This window comes from Camelina sativa, chromosome 3 (genome assembly GCF_030686135.1).
Source record: "Camelina sativa cultivar CO46 ecotype springtype chromosome 3, ASM3068613v1".
NCBI lineage: Eukaryota > Viridiplantae > Streptophyta > Magnoliopsida > Brassicales > Brassicaceae > Camelina > Camelina sativa.
This window is the reverse complement of record NC_141882.1, coordinates 8,766,985-8,783,892: the sequence shown is the minus strand read 5'-3', so window position 1 is coordinate 8,783,892 and position 16,908 is coordinate 8,766,985. Positions and strand designations below refer to the sequence as shown.

At 34.0% G+C, this 16,908-nt stretch overlaps 3 protein-coding genes and 1 long non-coding RNA gene across 6 annotated transcripts; 2 read left to right on the top strand and 2 right to left on the bottom strand.

The window, feature by feature from the left end:
• The first annotated feature begins 1,887 nt into the window (after nucleotides 1–1,887).
• LOC104776268 (putative glucuronoxylan glucuronosyltransferase F8H) lies at nucleotides 1,888–4,462 on the top strand. The gene is made up of 8 exons (XM_087501120.1): nucleotides 1,888–2,375; nucleotides 2,586–2,732; nucleotides 2,834–2,898; nucleotides 2,998–3,067; nucleotides 3,307–3,525; nucleotides 3,628–3,771; nucleotides 3,864–3,999; nucleotides 4,105–4,462. Exons 1-8 carry the CDS (start codon nucleotides 1,992–1,994, stop codon nucleotides 4,332–4,334), a joined length of 1,395 nt encoding a protein of 464 aa, XP_087357246.1. The 5' UTR covers nucleotides 1,888–1,991; the 3' UTR covers nucleotides 4,335–4,462.
• On the bottom strand, nucleotides 4,327–5,237 carry LOC104776269 (uncharacterized). Its single transcript, XR_766118.3, has 2 exons — nucleotides 4,939–5,237; nucleotides 4,327–4,688 (listed from the first exon to the last, which is right to left on the bottom strand). It is a non-coding gene; the product is annotated as an uncharacterized LOC104776269 (long non-coding RNA).
• Nucleotides 5,238–7,877: 2,640 nt separating this feature from the next.
• Nucleotides 7,878–9,753, top strand: LOC104776266 (bidirectional sugar transporter SWEET1). Of its 2 annotated transcripts, XM_010500301.3 has the most exons (6): nucleotides 7,878–8,322; nucleotides 8,438–8,474; nucleotides 8,615–8,710; nucleotides 8,801–9,080; nucleotides 9,175–9,294; nucleotides 9,396–9,753. In XM_010500301.3, the coding sequence occupies exons 1-6, from the start codon at nucleotides 8,289–8,291 to the stop codon at nucleotides 9,570–9,572; spliced, it is 744 nt and encodes a 247-aa protein (XP_010498603.1). In that variant the 5' UTR covers nucleotides 7,878–8,288; the 3' UTR covers nucleotides 9,573–9,753. The 2 variants fall into 2 exon arrangements, with proteins under 2 accessions (XP_010498603.1, XP_010498604.1); XM_010500302.3 differs by lacking the exon at nucleotides 8,438–8,474 and having other exon boundaries at nucleotides 8,133–8,322.
• Nucleotides 9,754–9,784: 31 nt separating this feature from the next.
• LOC104776265 (scarecrow-like protein 1) lies at nucleotides 9,785–12,686 on the bottom strand. Of its 2 annotated transcripts, none has more exons than XM_010500300.3 (2): nucleotides 12,403–12,686; nucleotides 9,785–11,870 (listed from the first exon to the last, which is right to left on the bottom strand). In XM_010500300.3, exon 2 carries the CDS (start codon nucleotides 11,864–11,866, stop codon nucleotides 10,079–10,081), a length of 1,788 nt encoding a protein of 595 aa, XP_010498602.1. In that variant the 5' UTR covers nucleotides 11,867–11,870; nucleotides 12,403–12,686; the 3' UTR covers nucleotides 9,785–10,078. The 2 variants fall into 2 exon arrangements, with proteins under 2 accessions (XP_010498602.1, XP_087364865.1); XM_087508739.1 differs by lacking the exon at nucleotides 12,403–12,686 and adding an exon at nucleotides 12,189–12,382 and having other exon boundaries at nucleotides 9,785–12,102.
• Nucleotides 12,687–16,908: the final 4,222 nt, after the last annotated feature.

Sequence of the window (16,908 nt, the reverse complement as noted above, 5' to 3'; positions counted from 1 at the left end):
TCAATTGTATTAAAACAAAACAATAAATTAGAATTGTAACTCTCATTTTTCTAAATATAATTTTTCATCACTTCTCTTCCTATAAATACTAATTATTTTATTCTCTTAGTCTCTCACTCTTTCACTCTCCATCTTCTTCCACTATTCTCAAATCTCTTTTTTGTTTTGTTTTGTTTTGTGTTTTTTTTTTATTATTGTTGTTGTATGGGTTAAAAAAAATCAAATCAAATATCATTGTAAAAGCTTAGTTTTAGATTTTGTATGATATGTATATCTTATATTGTTTTTTTAAAATGTTTTAAAAGGTTTATCTCCATTGTCTATTTTTATATTAACATCTTATAAGTCATTATTTTCATACTTTCTTACAATATTCACCACATAATAAGATCATGAAGTTGAAATGATACATATCTAATTATCTATTATGTCTCCGGTTATCTCACATATTCATGTATCATTTTTAATAATTTATAAAGATCAATATAATTATCCATTTATAAAGTCTATTTTGTTTTGTAAAGTCTATCAACTCTATTTATAAAGTCTATTTTGTTGTGTGATCCAATTGATAAATCTGCAAAAATCAATATAATGTTTATTTTATTTATGATTTGAGATTTTTGAAAACAAAAAAGAACATAATGAAAAAATTGGTCATTGTGTTTTAATCAAAATGAAAAATGATCCAAAAAGGAAAAAAAAAAATTTTAAAAATACCATTTAACTAACTTCTTTAAAGATGAACCCATTAGTATGAAATCTAGCAATATAAATTAAATTGATGAGTGAAAAACAAAAACAAAAACCAAAAAGATATAAGTTATCCTTGGGGTTTTAAAAATTATTGAGATTGAAGTTCATATAATTTTATAAGAAAACTAATTTAGTTTGTCACTTCAAAATTAATATTTTCATTTTGAAATATTATGTGTGAGTGTTGAGTTTATATCAACAAACAACTAAATCATGTGAATTTTGATTGGGCCACTTGGTATTCCTTTTATTTTAAGTTATAACAAATGAAAATATTTATTTATAATTAACTCACTTTTAAAGGCATGTAACTCCATTTAACTCTACATTTAACTCAAATGTAACTCCTATCCAATAATTCTACATTAATTCATTCCTCCTACTAACTTATTTATCTTTCAGAGAAAATGTTTTTTGGTTAAAATTTTTATTATTATTTTGGTTAGCTAAACTTATAGTCATATATATATATATATATTGCTTTAAACTTTGAAATGAGAAATATTTTATACACAATAATTTTATATGTAGTTACTAAATTTTACAATGACATTAAGAAAAAATCTTTAAACCAGTTATTAACCACTATAAAACATGATAAACATAGATTCACTCATATTAGTAAATTTTTAAAATTTATATATATACACATATATATATATATCAATTTGTAATAATTATTTTTAGTATTTTGTTAATTTCGGTATAATAAATAACTATACCAAAAAATGTTGACACAAGTGTAAGGTTTAACTTGCACATTATTTCTATAAGAAATTTGAGATTCATATTTTAGTAGAAAAGAAAAAACAAAAATCATTCTTTAATGTTATTGTTAGTAAAAATTAAATAACAATATATTATTTTAACAAAATTTTAGAAATATAATAAAAGTTATTATGCATGCAACTACATATTGCATGGACTAATACCTAGTATTTTACAAAGATAAACATGTCTTATTCTTTCCATTGACCTTGATGCATCAAAATTGAAAATTCTTACAAAACAATTTTAAGAGCAAACGTGAACCTTTTTTTAACATCTCCTTCCGATTAGTCTGGGCCTTGTCATCCTAACTACTAAGCCCATACAAATCCTTTACATAAACGATACCGTTTTGGTAACACTAAAGGTTTATGATCTCGGTCGTCTTTTTGGCTCTTTGCAAGATCTACAAGCCTAAATAAAAATGCTGTAAACATTAACGAAGAAACAGTAAGTGAGAGAGAGAGATGGCGAGCTTAACTAGTAGTAGTAAGCCTAGAAACTTCGGTGCGTATAGTCACTACGCTACTCCCTGCACCCGCTCACACCAGATTGGAGCTCTGTTTCTCGTCGTCTCTACCTTCTTCGTCACAAGGCTTTTCGATCAGTGGTTCTCGGAATCCTATTCCCTTACTCCGGCGACGATTGATCTCCGTCGTGCTTCTTCGAACTCCGTAATCGCGACTGATAACGGGATCCTACGGTGGCCGGAGCGAGGTTATGGTTCCCACCTTTCCCTGAAGATCTACGTTTATGATGAGAATGAGATCGACGGTCTCAAAGAGCTTTTGTACGGTAGGGATGGGAGTGTCAAAACAACCGCATGCTTGAAAGGTCAATGGGGATCTCAGGTGATTCATCTTTTTTTCGAATCTCTCAGTTTTTATGTTGTGAGCTTATCTTAATTTTACTTTGAAGTAACGGATTCAATCTGGAAATTTCTGGAATTAGTAATGTAGTGAGTGTGGATTTGTTAGCTACTTGATCGTATCTGCTGGTTTCGTTGTTTGAGGATGTGATTCTTATGATTTATTTTTGCCTTATGAATGTAATGATGATAGGTTAAGATTCACAAGTTGCTTTTGGAGTCCAATTATAGGACGATTAAGAAAGATGAAGCGGATTTGTTCTTTGTTCCAGCTTATGTTAAATGTGTGAGAATGTTGGGAGGTCTTAATGACAAGGAGATCAATCAGACCTATGTCAAGGTGAACCAAACCGTCGCTCAGCTGATTCAAATTGTAGATTCTGATGTTCTGTTTCAAACTACAATGATACAAATGTTTCACATTGTTCTCTGATCCACTAGATCTTGAGTCAAATGCCGTATTTCCGAAGATCCGGTGGTCGTGATCATATATTTGTTTTTCCAAGGTATACAAGTTATTTTTAATAGTTTACTTATGTGGAACTTAATTGATGAACTGTATTATGCTATCTTTGACATTACTTTGATTTGTTATGCTATTGTAGTGGTGCTGGAGCTCACTTGTTTAGATCCTGGTCAACATTTATTAACCGCTCGATTATACTCACTCCCGAGGTACTTAGCTTGCTCTCTTAGTCAAGAAGCTCTCTGCTGAGGAGTTTCCTGTATTTTGAAGAAGATTTGGTAGTAAATGGATAATGTGAAAGTTCTTTGCTCCATATATGTCTTTCTGACTTTCAGAATTTTTCATTGGAATGTTTGTATGAGTGGTTTCGAGTAAATTGAATTGTCTATATGCCTGCTTATGTAATCATTGAGCTAGGTTCTTAGAGTTTCAATTATTGTGGATGCAGGCTGACCGGACTGACAAGAAAGACACAACTGCCTTTAATACATGGAAAGATATAATCATACCAGGAAACGTCGACGATGCTATGACCAAAAATGGACAACCTGATGTTCAGCCTTTGCCTGTATCAAAGAGGAAGTATTTAGCAAACTATTTAGGTCGTGCGCAAGGGAAGGCTGGTAGGCTTAAATTGATAGAACTTTCAAAGCAATATCCTGATAAGGTTAGTCTCACATTTTTTTCTTCATAGACTCCTTGTCTATTTTGTCTTACACCATCAGCTATCTGCTTAAGCTTATCTATGTTCTTCGTTGTTTGTGAACAGTTGGAATGTCCAGACTTGAAGTTTAGCGGAACTGAAAAGTTTGGAAGGACGACATATTTTGAACATCTGAGAAACGCTAAGTTCTGCCTCGCTCCTCGCGGGGAATCATCATGGACACTTCGCTTTTATGAATCATTTTTTGTGGTCTGACCTCTTATCTCTCTACCCCCAACGTTGTTTAATTGCACTTTATAACTTGCGTTATGTACTTTAATTTTGTGTTTCTGATTGTTCAGGAATGTGTCCCGGTTCTTTTATCTGACCACGCCGAGCTGCCTTTCCAGAATGTCATCGAATATGCTCAAGTATCCATCAAATGGCCATCAACTCGAATAGGCACAGAGCTTCTTGACTACTTAGCTTCAATATCAGGTAACAATAAGTAATATCAGAACCGCTTTTTCTTTGACAGGATTTTAATGGATTTTTACTCAGACTCTTGAGATTTAAGAACTTTTTTCCTGGCATGTCTTTCAGATAGGGACATAGAAGGAATGATATCCCGAGGTCGGAAAATCAGATGTTTGTTTGTGTACGGTCCAGATTCCGCACCGTGCAGTGCGGTTAAAGGGATTCTATGGGAGCTTCAACGCAAAGTAAGACATTTACAGCAATCGACCGAGACGTTTTGGCTGCACAATGGCAGTTTTGTAAATAGAGAACTAGTCCAGTTCAGTGGCTGGAAACCTCCCATGCCTCTGCCGTGAGTGGTTTCTACATTCCACTAATCTCTTGTTTCTACGAAAATCAATGATACAGTTGAGTATAGTCTTTTTGTGAACTAGCTTATTTGTACATATACCACAAGAATTTATTTGACTAAAATTTGATAGAAGTAGTGAAACCGAGAAGGTTGATTGTTGTTTCCGGACTAGAGATGGGAATATGGAATTAGCCCTCGGTATTTGAGAGAATGCCTGCGAGAAACGATGTTTAATGATTACTGGATTCTTAAAGGTAGGTGATATCTCTGATCTGCTTCGAGTCATCGTAACTCAATGAGAGAGCATGGTTTGAAAAAGGTTCCTGGTGGCATCTCGATTCAAATTGGTAGCTGTGTCCTTGAATTTATCAGCAAGGACAGTATACACCAAGAAAGAAACATGATATAACATTTGTTAGAACTTTTGACTAAGCATTTCAAAGAAACTTGTGATGTGAAACTTATCACTAACTGAATGAATCAAAAGCGTATATCATGGGAGTGATCAAAGATTTAGCAGGTCCTTAACTGGCCACAACTGGTAAGTGTTCTCGTAGATAAAAGTAGAAGACAGAGTAATCTATTGGAGACTGCTGATGATTATTTACCTGAAGATTGATCTAGACGGATCAAAGGACACTGACTTTTGTTGGCCGACCTATGATTTGGCTGAACAGAAGGAACCATATAGATGAAAGAGTTGGTTGTCTAAGGAAGGAAAAAAGTTTTGTTACAGTAATCTACCGACAAGGAACCAATAACATAGTCCCACGAAACAGAGTCCCACACGGAAATCAGAATGCATCCAAAAATCTGTTTTCTTGGAGTGATCAGTGATGCAGCTTATCCAAAAAACAAGCCTCCGTGTATAAACAGCTCACCACAGCAAATAGGAACTTTCTGTTTTAGGAAACTAAAAAAGCTATGGCTATGGAACATTGAAGACGTGACATCTTCCTAACACATCTAGTTAGCTTTTGATTAATCGATAAGATTGTATTAAAAATGCTCATGGAAACATTCTCGTATGATTCAAATAGTTTGTTTGCTGCAATCTTTGGAAATCGGGCATACCAAAAGCATTAATAAGTATATGAGCTTAGGTGAATGGTTCCAAAGTTTCAGAGGACCTAACTTGTAACTCTGTGATGATTGGCGATGATGATAAGACTTATACTTTTGGTGGTTACTATAAGTCCATCAATACAAAAGGATCATAAGAAACTAGAAGCCAAAAGTAGGTAAGAAGAGTGCAAAGACATTATTACTATTATTACATTCGAAGGTGCTAAGTTTTCAAAGAAATGTAGTTAATTAAAGAGAGAGTTAGAAAGGTCGAGAAGAGAGCCCTACCTTTGAGGGCAAGCTAATATTTAAATTCCCCTACCTTTGAGGGCAAGTATGTATTAAATTCTGAGAAGTTTTTATCAATCTTTTCATAAAAATGTGTCCCCGATCGATGAATGTAAGTATATCATTGTCGTTTGATTCGATCATATCAAGAATAATACTCTTTAAACTTCGATCAAACATTACAATTTGATCTGTTGAATTGTTACATCAAGAATAAAGATAGAGCTAGAGAGATTGTGTATATTTATTGATCGTCTCTACTCGCTAGATAGTTTATTGGTTAGCAGGTTAGGTAGTAGAAGTTTCGTTTGATTACTTGCATTCCACAAACCTTCCTAAGCTATTTTTTTTTCTTGGCATTACAATGTTTATGTTGTGATTTCTTATCTGAGAATAAATAACCAAAATAAGTTGGACAAAAAAATACATAAAATATCAACTCTATAAGTTCTAACCAAAAAACAAACAAAATTTAAAAAAGAGGAGCAGGGAAGGTCGAATATGTCTGGAAAAGGAAAGAGATACGTGACAGGTGAAGAGTTGTGCCATGCCATGTGGTGCTGATACGAATCGTATCCATACGATGTCATCATTTTCACTTTCTTTTCTTTAAAAATATATTTATCTTTTCTTCAGTTCAGTCTTTTGCTTTCTCAATCATTGACGTGGGACTTAAACCGAACTTCATCAATCCTCTATTAATTATGGTGATAGTTTTTGTGTACCTATTACCAACTAACTAGCATTATCTAATAATTATCAGATAATTTGTGCCTACTTTGTGAAAGAACAATGTTATAACCTATTTATTGATTCACATCCAAATATTTCAAGCATATACATTCAAAATTCCGATTTAATCGTAAAGTTGTGAGATAAAAAAATTTAGATGAGGAGAACATAAACTGATAAGCGTAATCATGTTGAAGACTGAATTATATATCGGAGTCTTTCGTGCTAAATTTTGTTTTTGTCTTCGTATAATTAGATTACTTTGTTCTAGGTAATATGTATATATATCAGAATCTCAATAAATTTTTGATGTAGCCAACGACAAAAACAAACATGGGTGTTGATAAAAGTCTGTCATTTGATAAATGCGGAATAAGAATGTATCACAGATACATATATTGTTTTCGTTAACTATACATACATATTAGAAAAAATATCTAATGAACACGTTACACGAGAATAGCCAATTCCATGATTCTGTCCTACACAAACAAAAAACAACCAATTTGGTCATCTTCCTTAATCAAGGTAACTGCCGACGTTGATCCATTAACCTTAGCCAGTCACAGTCGAACCGACTCGAATATTTGTTGGTTTAAAATCCGGTTAAATTTAGCATAAACCAATATGTTCTTTGTCGAACATACCTAAGTACTCGTGGCGACTAGACAACATTCCAGCAAAGGCCACTCTACTAAATATATCATGTGGCTGTGGTTCAATGGTATATAATAGATTGAACTTTATTGAAACATTCACAATTTTTTAAAAAAGGAAAAATAGAAAATTAAGAAGCGAAAACATTACTCTAAAATAAATGTGGGGTCACCTGAACATTAATTTCGTTTTGCATTTTCACACATTAGAAACTTAAACATTTAACCATTTTCCAAATCTCACTATATAATTTTTTGTCTATGTAATATATGTTCTTTTGCAAGGGGGCAAAGGGTAAAATTAGAAACATTCAAATTTAAACGATATGTGAAAAGGTGAAATTTTTAACACGATGTTAAATTTAGAATCACTATGGTAAGTGAGATGCTTCCAAATGATTCGAACATAATACACATTAATGAATTTAATGTAAATTTGCTACCAATGTGGCTTTTAGTTCTTCTTATCAGTGACTTAACTATACAAGTTTGTTAGGTTTGGTTTCGCTGATGTAAAGTGTAACTAGAAACTTTCAAAGTATTGTATCCGGAATCTTTATCAACTGTTAAGGATGTCAAAACGTAACATATCAGGGGAAAGATCAACCACTCCACTAGCCCACTGTATGGCAGAAGATACAAGGCTCGAGCCTCGAGTCCACATATCAACGTCACGCTCAGAAACACTCTGCCTTGTTCAGTGGCTCAGAGATACTTTTTTAGTAACAAACAAAAAATAAAAATATGAAGAAAAAAAAAAGCTTTTGGAAGGTGTTGTTTATTACTACATTTTAATCCTATAAAACAATCTACAAAAGATGTCACTTCTCGAGGGCAAAACAAGTAATTGGTCATATAATTAGAAATTTGTATAGAAGAAATTAGGACTATTTGTTAATTTATCTCTTCTTTTTTTTTGGTCAAATGTTAATTTATCTCTAAACTTTACTTCTTAATCTTTTAAAAATCCAATAGTACTATTATTCATTAATATAATATACTTTTTTTTTTAATAATTTGTAATTTAGAATAGATGTTTCGCGGTGAAGCGGTTAAGCCACACGCAGAAGAATCTCGATATATAGCTGCTGATGAACACGCTTTGCCGATAGAAAACAACACTCAGCTCTCATCTTCTCTCACTTCTCTCTCGTTTTCTCTCTCAGCTTACAAACAAGAAAAAAGTGAAACACCTCACCACCTTTGAGATCAAAAAGATGAACATCGCTCACACCATCTTCGGCGTTTTCGGTAACTACCCATCTTCTCAAATCTCAACCCTCTCTCCATCTTTCTTTCTTTCTTCTTCCATGAGAAATCTCTGAGACTCTATATCGTATATTTTGTCGTTACTCTACTTTTACAGGAAATGCAACTGCTCTGTTTCTGTTCTTGGCTCCTTCGTACGTACTCACCTCATCATCATCTCTCTCCCTCTCTGTTATCTTTTCTCGTGAACAGATTTGTGTTTTTCTCAGTTTCTTTGGCTTGAATCTGTTGTTCTGTTCTGTATAACTCAAAGATTCCTCTTTTGTTCGTGAAGGATAACATTCAAGAGAATCATCAAGAACAAATCCACTGAACAATTCTCTGGTATCCCTTACCCAATGACTCTCCTCAACTGTCTCCTCTCCGCTTGGTAAAACCCCACTCCTTAATCCTAAACGTCCTTCCTTTGGAGTGATTCACTGATTCTGTTTTCTAAAATCCTCTGTTTTTTATTTTTCAGGTACGGACTTCCATTTGTGTCAAAAGACAACACACTTGTGAGCACTATCAATGGCACAGGAGCAGTCATCGAAACGATCTACGTGTTTATTTTCCTTATCTACGCACCGAAGAAGGAAAAAGTTAAGATCTTTGGTATCTTTAGCTGCGTCTTGGCCGTATTCGGAACCGTAGCTCTCGTCTCTCTTTTTGCTCTCCACGGGAACGCCAGGAAACTCTTCTGTGGTCTCGCTGCCACTGTTTTCTCCATCATCATGTACGCTTCTCCACTCTCCATCATGGTAAGCTATATCAAGATTGGGTCTTTTTTCAATTTTTGCTCTTTCTTCAGTGACTCGTTTTGTTGATTTTGTGTTTGGTTGATTTGATTTACAGAGATTGGTGATAAAAACGAAGAGTGTAGAGTTTATGCCATTCTTTTTGTCTCTCTTTGTGTTCCTCTGTGGTACTTCGTGGTTCGTCTATGGTCTTATCGGTCGTGACCCTTTTGTTGCAGTAAGTTTTACAGTTTCTTCCTTATTTTGTTTTGTAGCCTTTGGTAAAAATCGAAACTTGTTTTCTAAATCTTTAACGTTTTCTGTTAATGTTCTGTGAAGATCCCAAATGGGTTTGGATGTGCGTTAGGGACACTGCAGTTGATACTCTACTTCATCTACTGTGGAAACAAGGGTGAGAAATCTGGTGATGCTGAGAAGGATGAGAAGATGGTGGAGATGAAAGATGAAGAGAAGAAGCAAAACGTGGTCAATGGGAAGCAAGACCTGCAAGTTTGAAGCTTTTGAGGATGATTTGGTTCCAAGTGATTTCGTTTTAACTCTTCTTGGTTAGAGTTTTGCTTTTCTTCTTTTTCGTTTTGTTGGAATGTAAAAAATGATGCTGAAAACTGTAAGATTTCCTGATTCCCCTACTACTGATAACGATGTGATTGATTGAAGAACTTTGCCTTTGTGACTATTATGTGTTTATGCGACTATTGGGCTTAAAATTTAAAACTGAATAATTTACTAACATGTTAACACTTCAATCACACACGTCAACGAATGAGTAAGTAGGCTTTAGAACCAAAACTCTACTTTTACATAATAGAGAAAAAAGAAAGAAAAATCCATCCATAAGTGTTAAATTAGCTTAGTAACCTGTCTATGATCAACCTCTGATCTCTGGTTATAATACATGGAGATGAGTTAACCAGTTAAACAATAACACAAGACAACAGTAAAAACATAATATTTGTTTTATGAAAACTTAACGACTATATATATGCTATGTCACTCTTATCTTACCTCCAGGCTGAAGCAACGATTAAGCTTTTCTCCTCCCAGCAAAAATGGAGCTCACCCATTTCTTCTTTAAGCTTGTAGTTATTGCAATATTGTTGCTTTATGAGGTTCTGTATATTGTTTGTTACTCTAGAACTCATTGGTTTTGGATTGAATCCGGCCATCATCATCCTCGCTCTCCATTTTCCAGCAGCCTCGTATCTCTCAATCCGTTCTTCTCCTTCGCAAGCAACAATGTTGACTATGTCTCTAGCAAGGCACTGTCTTTCTACATTCATCCTCTCTTGGCTTTCTCTCGGAAGTGTCATGTCTAGAGAGTCAAAAACCGCTGAGTAGTACTCATAAGCCTCTACGAATCTGGAGAAGAACGGGGAAGTGTTTGTGTTCACGTCTTGCTCAACAACTGTGACAAGCTTCGGGTTCAAGCTTTTGACCATGTGGAGCAGCTCGTCCCGCTGGTTTACAGTTGTGACACTCTCGTCAGGCATGTGATGAAGTTGGAATGCAAAGTTGACAATTAAGGTTTCTCCTGGTTTGCAACCGAGTGTAGATGGAGAGACTATTGAAGTCTTTGAAGGCACTGCTTTGAATTTGAAAGATACTCCATGATCTTTAGCGAGTTGCTCGAGTCTTAAACCGATGATACTTAACCCTCCGATAGAGCGTTGGACTGATTCAGGGTCATCAATACCAGTTAACCTCAGGCGAGGACGTTTACCAGGTAACTCAGCAATGCTTCTTATCAGAGTCATGTACTGATTCCCTTGGTTTATATCGAAATCGATTATGTGCACTGCCTCTTCACCTTTGATTGCTTCAATGATCGCACCGTTAGCTGCTAAAAAACCGAACTTGAAACAAGGGCAGACTTCAAACAGGACTTGCATAGCTGCAAGCCTCTCATCCGAAGGAGGCTCTTTGCATTTCAATGCTCTGTAGATGAATTTTCCTGAAGCAGCCATTCTTGCAGCTAGACCTTCCACCATGTAAGCTGCGATTCTCTGAGAAGGGTCTCCTTGGATTGAAACAATCTGCCTAAGCTCATTTACCATTGACAAAGCTTCCTCTGATTTCCCTTCGGATAGTGCACGAGCACAAGATATCAAGATTTGCTTTGGAGTGGTTTGGGACACAACTTCTTTGCTACTTACATGAGAGTTGGAATCTGCAGATGATGATTCTTTAGGAGAGTCCTGATGCTGTTCGCTTTCGTTTTGGTAAGACCATTCATTGTCAATCTCCATCAGATTATCTATACCAACCATTTTATCATCTTCATCACCAAGTAGCGCTCTTTCAAGCTCTTGAATCTTTGATCTCATTTGCTCATCATCAAACTCCTCCACCACATCCATGCTCGGACTGTAAGAAACTGCTTGGTAATCTCCCAAAAGCCTTGTAGACGATGTAGAGGTTGAGTCAAACGGTAACTGAAACTCCATGGAGCATCCAAGAACCGGTCTTGACTGATAAGGAAATGAGTCCAAAGAGCCAAATGAGCTGACCGAGGCACCAGAGCCGATAGGGTGTTGTTGTACAAACTCATCTGTTGGCGAATCAAGAAAGTACTTCTCATAATTTTGACTTGGGTAAGAATCATCAGTCAGACAAGGGTTCTTGGACCTGTCTTGATCAAAGATTTGAGCAGAAGTGACACCACCAATGTTGTTAACATTCTCATTCAACGAGTAAAGCTTCGGGTTCCTATAAGAAGACGGCTCTGCTGACCTCACCAATGACATAATTCTCGCTTTGATATGTTCTCTAACCACAGTCTGTTCCACCATTCACCTGCAACCACAACGTTCCCCCTTACATGTTAGATTCTTAAAATGTCACACACAGAAACAACCTCAAACCACTGTGAGTCTGTGACTCTAACAAAAGCTTGTTGAATCATTCAAAAACAACCCAAGAGATATACTTCCTAAAGATTACGCCTTTTGTTACTAATTCATCATGGATAAAACCAATTATGGAGCTTCATGATGCAAATCTCAGAGATGATTCTCCAAAGCACAAACTGTCATCCAAAAATCCGTTTGAGAATTGCAAATAGTTATGAAACTCCTACCAAACCCATGTAAAGATTCTTCCTTTCATACCTACCAAATCTATGCAATTCTCAAGGGCATAGTCGATTAACCAAGAAATTTACTCTTATACTCGCAATTCAGAACAATCAGAGCATAAAGATCTATACTTCAATTGTAATATGACTGGTTTAAAACAACATAATCAACCAAGTTAAAGTATAGATTAGAGTTAAGGATAAAAAGGACCAGGAAACCAAAAAAAAGCTCGGATGATGAAGTCAAATTACCAGGAGAGATTAGAGAGAGAGCAAAAAGGGTCGGTCGGTCTTTGGATTGAAGAGGATGCCCAAATGAAGAAATTGACAAGAAGAAATCTGATATATAAAAAAAACGTCTGAAAAGCCCTTAAAGGAAGAAACAAAAGCCTCAAAGGTTTGACCTTTTGGGTCTTACTGTTTACACAGAAGAAGACAGAAACGAGAGAGAGAGAGAGATAAATACACTTTGGTTTCTTTCTGATTTTTTTTCTGGTTTGTCTCTGTGTCTGTGGTCGTTGTTTTAAGATGTGTTTACTCTTTTTAAAGATTCATACTTTTAAAGACTCGTGTGGTGTTAGGTTTTTTACTTACTTGAACAAACAAACAAAAAAAAAGTTTCTGAAATGGAAGAAAAAAATATAGTAATTTTCAAAAAAAAAATTGGTCTGAATTTTTGTTTTTTTGTAAGAGGTACGAAACTTAAAATTTTCTTGGTAAAATAGCTTATGAGACTTTATAAAATTCTTTGAACTTTTCTAGCTGTACTGTTCCAGAAGGTAACTGAAATTAGTGATTAATAAAATTAAAGTATCTGACTTGGAAAAGGGAATTAGCAGTTCCGTGTCGGTTTTGGTTTCGATCAATATTTGTTGACCAGTTAATTTGTCACTCGGTTTTATTTATAGTAATATTTGGTTTACGACAGTATTAATTTTAGTATATAATGAGAAAAATACAAACCGTTGGATATGTCTGAGAAATAATATGACGGAAGCGATCGTGGGGTGACGAAGGTGCGTACGACAGTTCCCACTAATTGATATATATTGGATTAAATAAAAATATTTCACGATTTCATGCTGTTAGTGCAGTTTAACGTGTTGATTTTTTTGTGAAGTATTCAAACGCTCTCTCTTTTTTCTTTGTCAACTTTGAGAAAGTTACTTTTGTTTTGCCAAAAAAATACTGTTGTATTATCTGATCTCATTTACTACTAATTCCAAAACAAAACAAAATTCAAGGAGAACAAAGAAAAAATGGAGTTGAATACCACTTTTTTCAATTTCCTTTTTCCTGTTTACGGTAAAATGTCAAAAAAAAAAAAAACACTACACCAAAGCTTAGGATTAGTTCTTCTTAATTCTGTACCGATTAAGAGATATTGAGCATGTTCGTTAAGTTACCGCAGCAACCACATCCTGCAATTAAAAATATAAAGGTTGCCGGAGTTTAAAACAAGTTGTCGCTTCCATTAAATCCTTGAAATGAATCGCCGCTTCCGTTAAAACAAGTCACAGCGGCAGTGTAACTATCGCTTGTTTTTCATAGCGATATATGATACACCGGTATTCTCCGTAAAAGTAGCCGCAGTGGCAGTTTTGACGTTTATGTGGTCATGTTAACATTTAAATTTTGGCCGTCGGAAGGAGACGCAGCGGCAACGTAACGAACATGCTCATTGAACTTGTTCGTTAAGTTGCCGCAGCAACCACATCCTGCAACTAAAAATATAAAGGTTGCCGGAGTTTAAAACAAGTTGTCGTTTCCATTAAATCCTTGAAATGAATCGCCGCTTCCGTTAAAACAAGTCGCAGCGGCAGTGTAACTATCGCTTGTTTTTCATGGCGATATATGATACACCGGTATTCTCCGTAAAAGTAGCCATAGCAGTTTTAACGTTTATGTGGTCATGTTAACATTTAAATTTTAGCCACCGGAAGGAGACGCAGCGGCAACGTAACGAACATGCTCATTATAGGTTCGGTCATTCGGTGTAATTAGTTTGATTTGATAACTGTGAATGCACAACAGCAATTTAGGTTGATGAACACTGATCTTATCTTGCATATATTTGTTATGTGTAAGTGTAACGAATATGTTTTAAAATATGTTATTTACGGAAGTCCTTTTTTCCCCTGCAATAGCTTAATTATTTAGTGACTTACACACACAATTGAGGTTGAGCGATTGTTTATAAATACAAGTTTCCAAAGTTTAGTGGGACATAAAAAGTCTCCAAGGTAAAATGATTGTTTACCAAGTAATAATGATCATTAAATAATGTGTAAAGAATCTAATCACAATTTTTTAATCTTATTTAACAAGGAATCTTGTTGTGTTATTTAAAATATGGTGAACAATAATAGAGGATACTAAAACATTTGACGCAGAGTCTTTATCAACCCTTATCCTCGCAATACCCACATAAGAGACCTCTCTCTCTCTCTCTCTCTCTCTCTCTCTCTCTCTCTCTTAATCTTATCCACTACGTAATTTCTATTTTTATTTGTTACAAAGAAAACCTTATATCTCATGTTTACTCGAAGTACATTTACAATATGGATTTAACCTCACGAACAATATTTTATATATTCAACCATTATGCAAAAAACAAAATTCCAAAAGGAAAAGTGTACAACTCACTGAATAAAGGTGCTTTCGTATGCTATAATGTTTACCAATTACCATATTGGAGGAATTAATTCAAATGGAAGTTTCTGTAAACAAATGATGTTATTTACTAGCTAGTTGGTTGTTGCTGTTTTTTTGTTCTTTTGACGAAGTATTAAAGTGTGAATGGAATAAATCATCTGCATTGTAACAAAAAGCCTCCAACAAATTAAGCTTTTCATCACTTAATTCGCTAAACTTCCTATCCATGTATATTTCTTTTATATGTAAGAAAACTGTAAAAAAATTACAAGTCAAATCGCTAATAATTGCTCAAGTGAAACGGATGGTACATATGTTTTGATCTATACCCTATTAAGAAAATATTATCTCAAAGAAGTGGGATTGTTTGGTCCTAAACACATGTATGCGTGGCTCCGCCATGGAATATTTGTTTGGATTCATATTTATTAGTCTCCGACCAGCATGACCCATGATTTCAAAAAGCTCTCAATAATAATTATATAGTTTAATATTAAATAACTATTTTCACATAAGGATAAAGGTCTTATGGACAAAAATCTATATAATTATATTTCACTAGTCCATTAGATAAACTAATAAGAAATTGAAATCCACGTCTTGTCTACACATGTTTCTTCTTTATCTAACTTCATCTACTATGTTTTTCTCGTCTTCACTCGATAACACAAACGTAAAATGAATGAAAATATCACATTTACGGATCTAATGCATATGAGCTATACCGGAAGCAGATCATTTAAACAAGAGATGTTATAGAATTTATTATTATCATCATATCAAATTGATCACCAAAGTATAATATGGGAATTTGAAATGTATTTGAAATAAGTAGAATGAAACCTCCTATTTGCAAAACATCTAAAATGAAATATAGAAAAACATTTCTACACTCTCTCTTAATTTTATTTTTGTCTCGTCCAAAATTGGATATGATTAGTAAGTCATAGTATTATTAACACAAAGAACAATGCGCCTCCCTATCCATAAGGCTTCCGTACAAGTACATTGTTTTTAAATTACGTATAATTATAATCATAAACATGTGTGACAAGTTTATCATCTTCAGACTTTATTTATAGGATTGGTTAATTTGGTAATTATATTAACGTGGATATCCTTCAAAGGATTCGTTAGGAACACTTTCCTATAAATATAAAAGGGAAATGATGTCCAATGGTAAAAAACAAACTAGATAATGGTTTCTTTTTGTGGTAAGAACTTACCAGCAGACCCCAACGAGATTTACAAACTTGCATACTCGTTTCAACAGGTAAGTAGGATTGTGTTTTACATTAATAACACATATGCTGAAACGGTGGACTCCACACATCAAGTGACGTGAGCAATTAACAATATAACCAAGCTGCTCCTCATTCCCAAAGATATATAGTAGATTGAAATTCTTATAGCAAATAATAATCTAGCATTTAAGCAAATTGGAAGTGATTATTATCAAATGGGTTATATAAAAAATGAATTTATATAAAATATGTAGGATTTAAACTCTTATTAAAAACTTGTTTTTCTAGAAATGTATTAGTAAGGTGTTGATTAATTCCCCGCTATTACCAAATGTTGCATTTACGTTTGAAGAATTGATTATTATTCATTTTAAAAATGCTAAAACTAATTAATATAATAGATTTATATATTTCTATTTCTTTATCTAAGATAAACTAACATTTGTAAAAAATTGTATAAACTAGTTTATAAACCTAAAAAAAAATATAATTCCAAATGATTTCAATTAAGAATACATGTTAAAAAAATGAAATACTCGAAAAACATGCAAATTAGATAAATGTTTGCATTAAAATGATTAAAAATATATATAAAATGTACGAAATGTATTCACCGGATCATCAATATCTTAAAAATAATAATTTCATATTTCACAATCTTGTTTGGAATCTCAAGAAAGCTTGCTAAAACTCCAATAAAGATTGTATTACAATTTTATAATGTAATTCTCTAATCTCCTATTTCTGTTTTTTTGGGGTTTAACATGTTTTTTTACAACGGTAAAAAGTCTTACATCACTCTTGGAAAATCTTTTGGAACCGTAAACAACATTTGTTATGCATAGCAGATAAAAAATAC

Bases quoted from the DNA above. Each gene is read 5' to 3' on its own strand.
- LOC104776268 (XM_087501120.1), top strand. From the start codon at position 1,992: ATGGCGAGCTTAACTAGTAGTAGTAAGCCTAGAAACTTCGGTGCGTAT. The intron at 2,899-2,997 runs GTATACAAGTTA...ATGCTATTGTAG, and splicing joins CATATATTTGTTTTTCCAAG to TGGTGCTGGAGCTCACTTGT. The intron at 4,000-4,104 runs GTAACAATAAGT...CATGTCTTTCAG, and splicing joins CTACTTAGCTTCAATATCAG to ATAGGGACATAGAAGGAATG.
- LOC104776266 (XM_010500301.3), top strand. From the start codon at position 8,289: ATGAACATCGCTCACACCATCTTCGGCGTTTTCG. The intron at 8,711-8,800 runs GTAAAACCCCAC...TTTATTTTTCAG, and splicing joins AACTGTCTCCTCTCCGCTTG to GTACGGACTTCCATTTGTGT. The intron at 9,295-9,395 runs GTAAGTTTTACA...TGTTCTGTGAAG, and splicing joins GTCGTGACCCTTTTGTTGCA to ATCCCAAATGGGTTTGGATG.
- LOC104776265 (XM_010500300.3), bottom strand. From the start codon at position 11,866: ATGGTGGAACAGACTGTGGTTAGAGAACATATCAAAGCGAGAATTATG.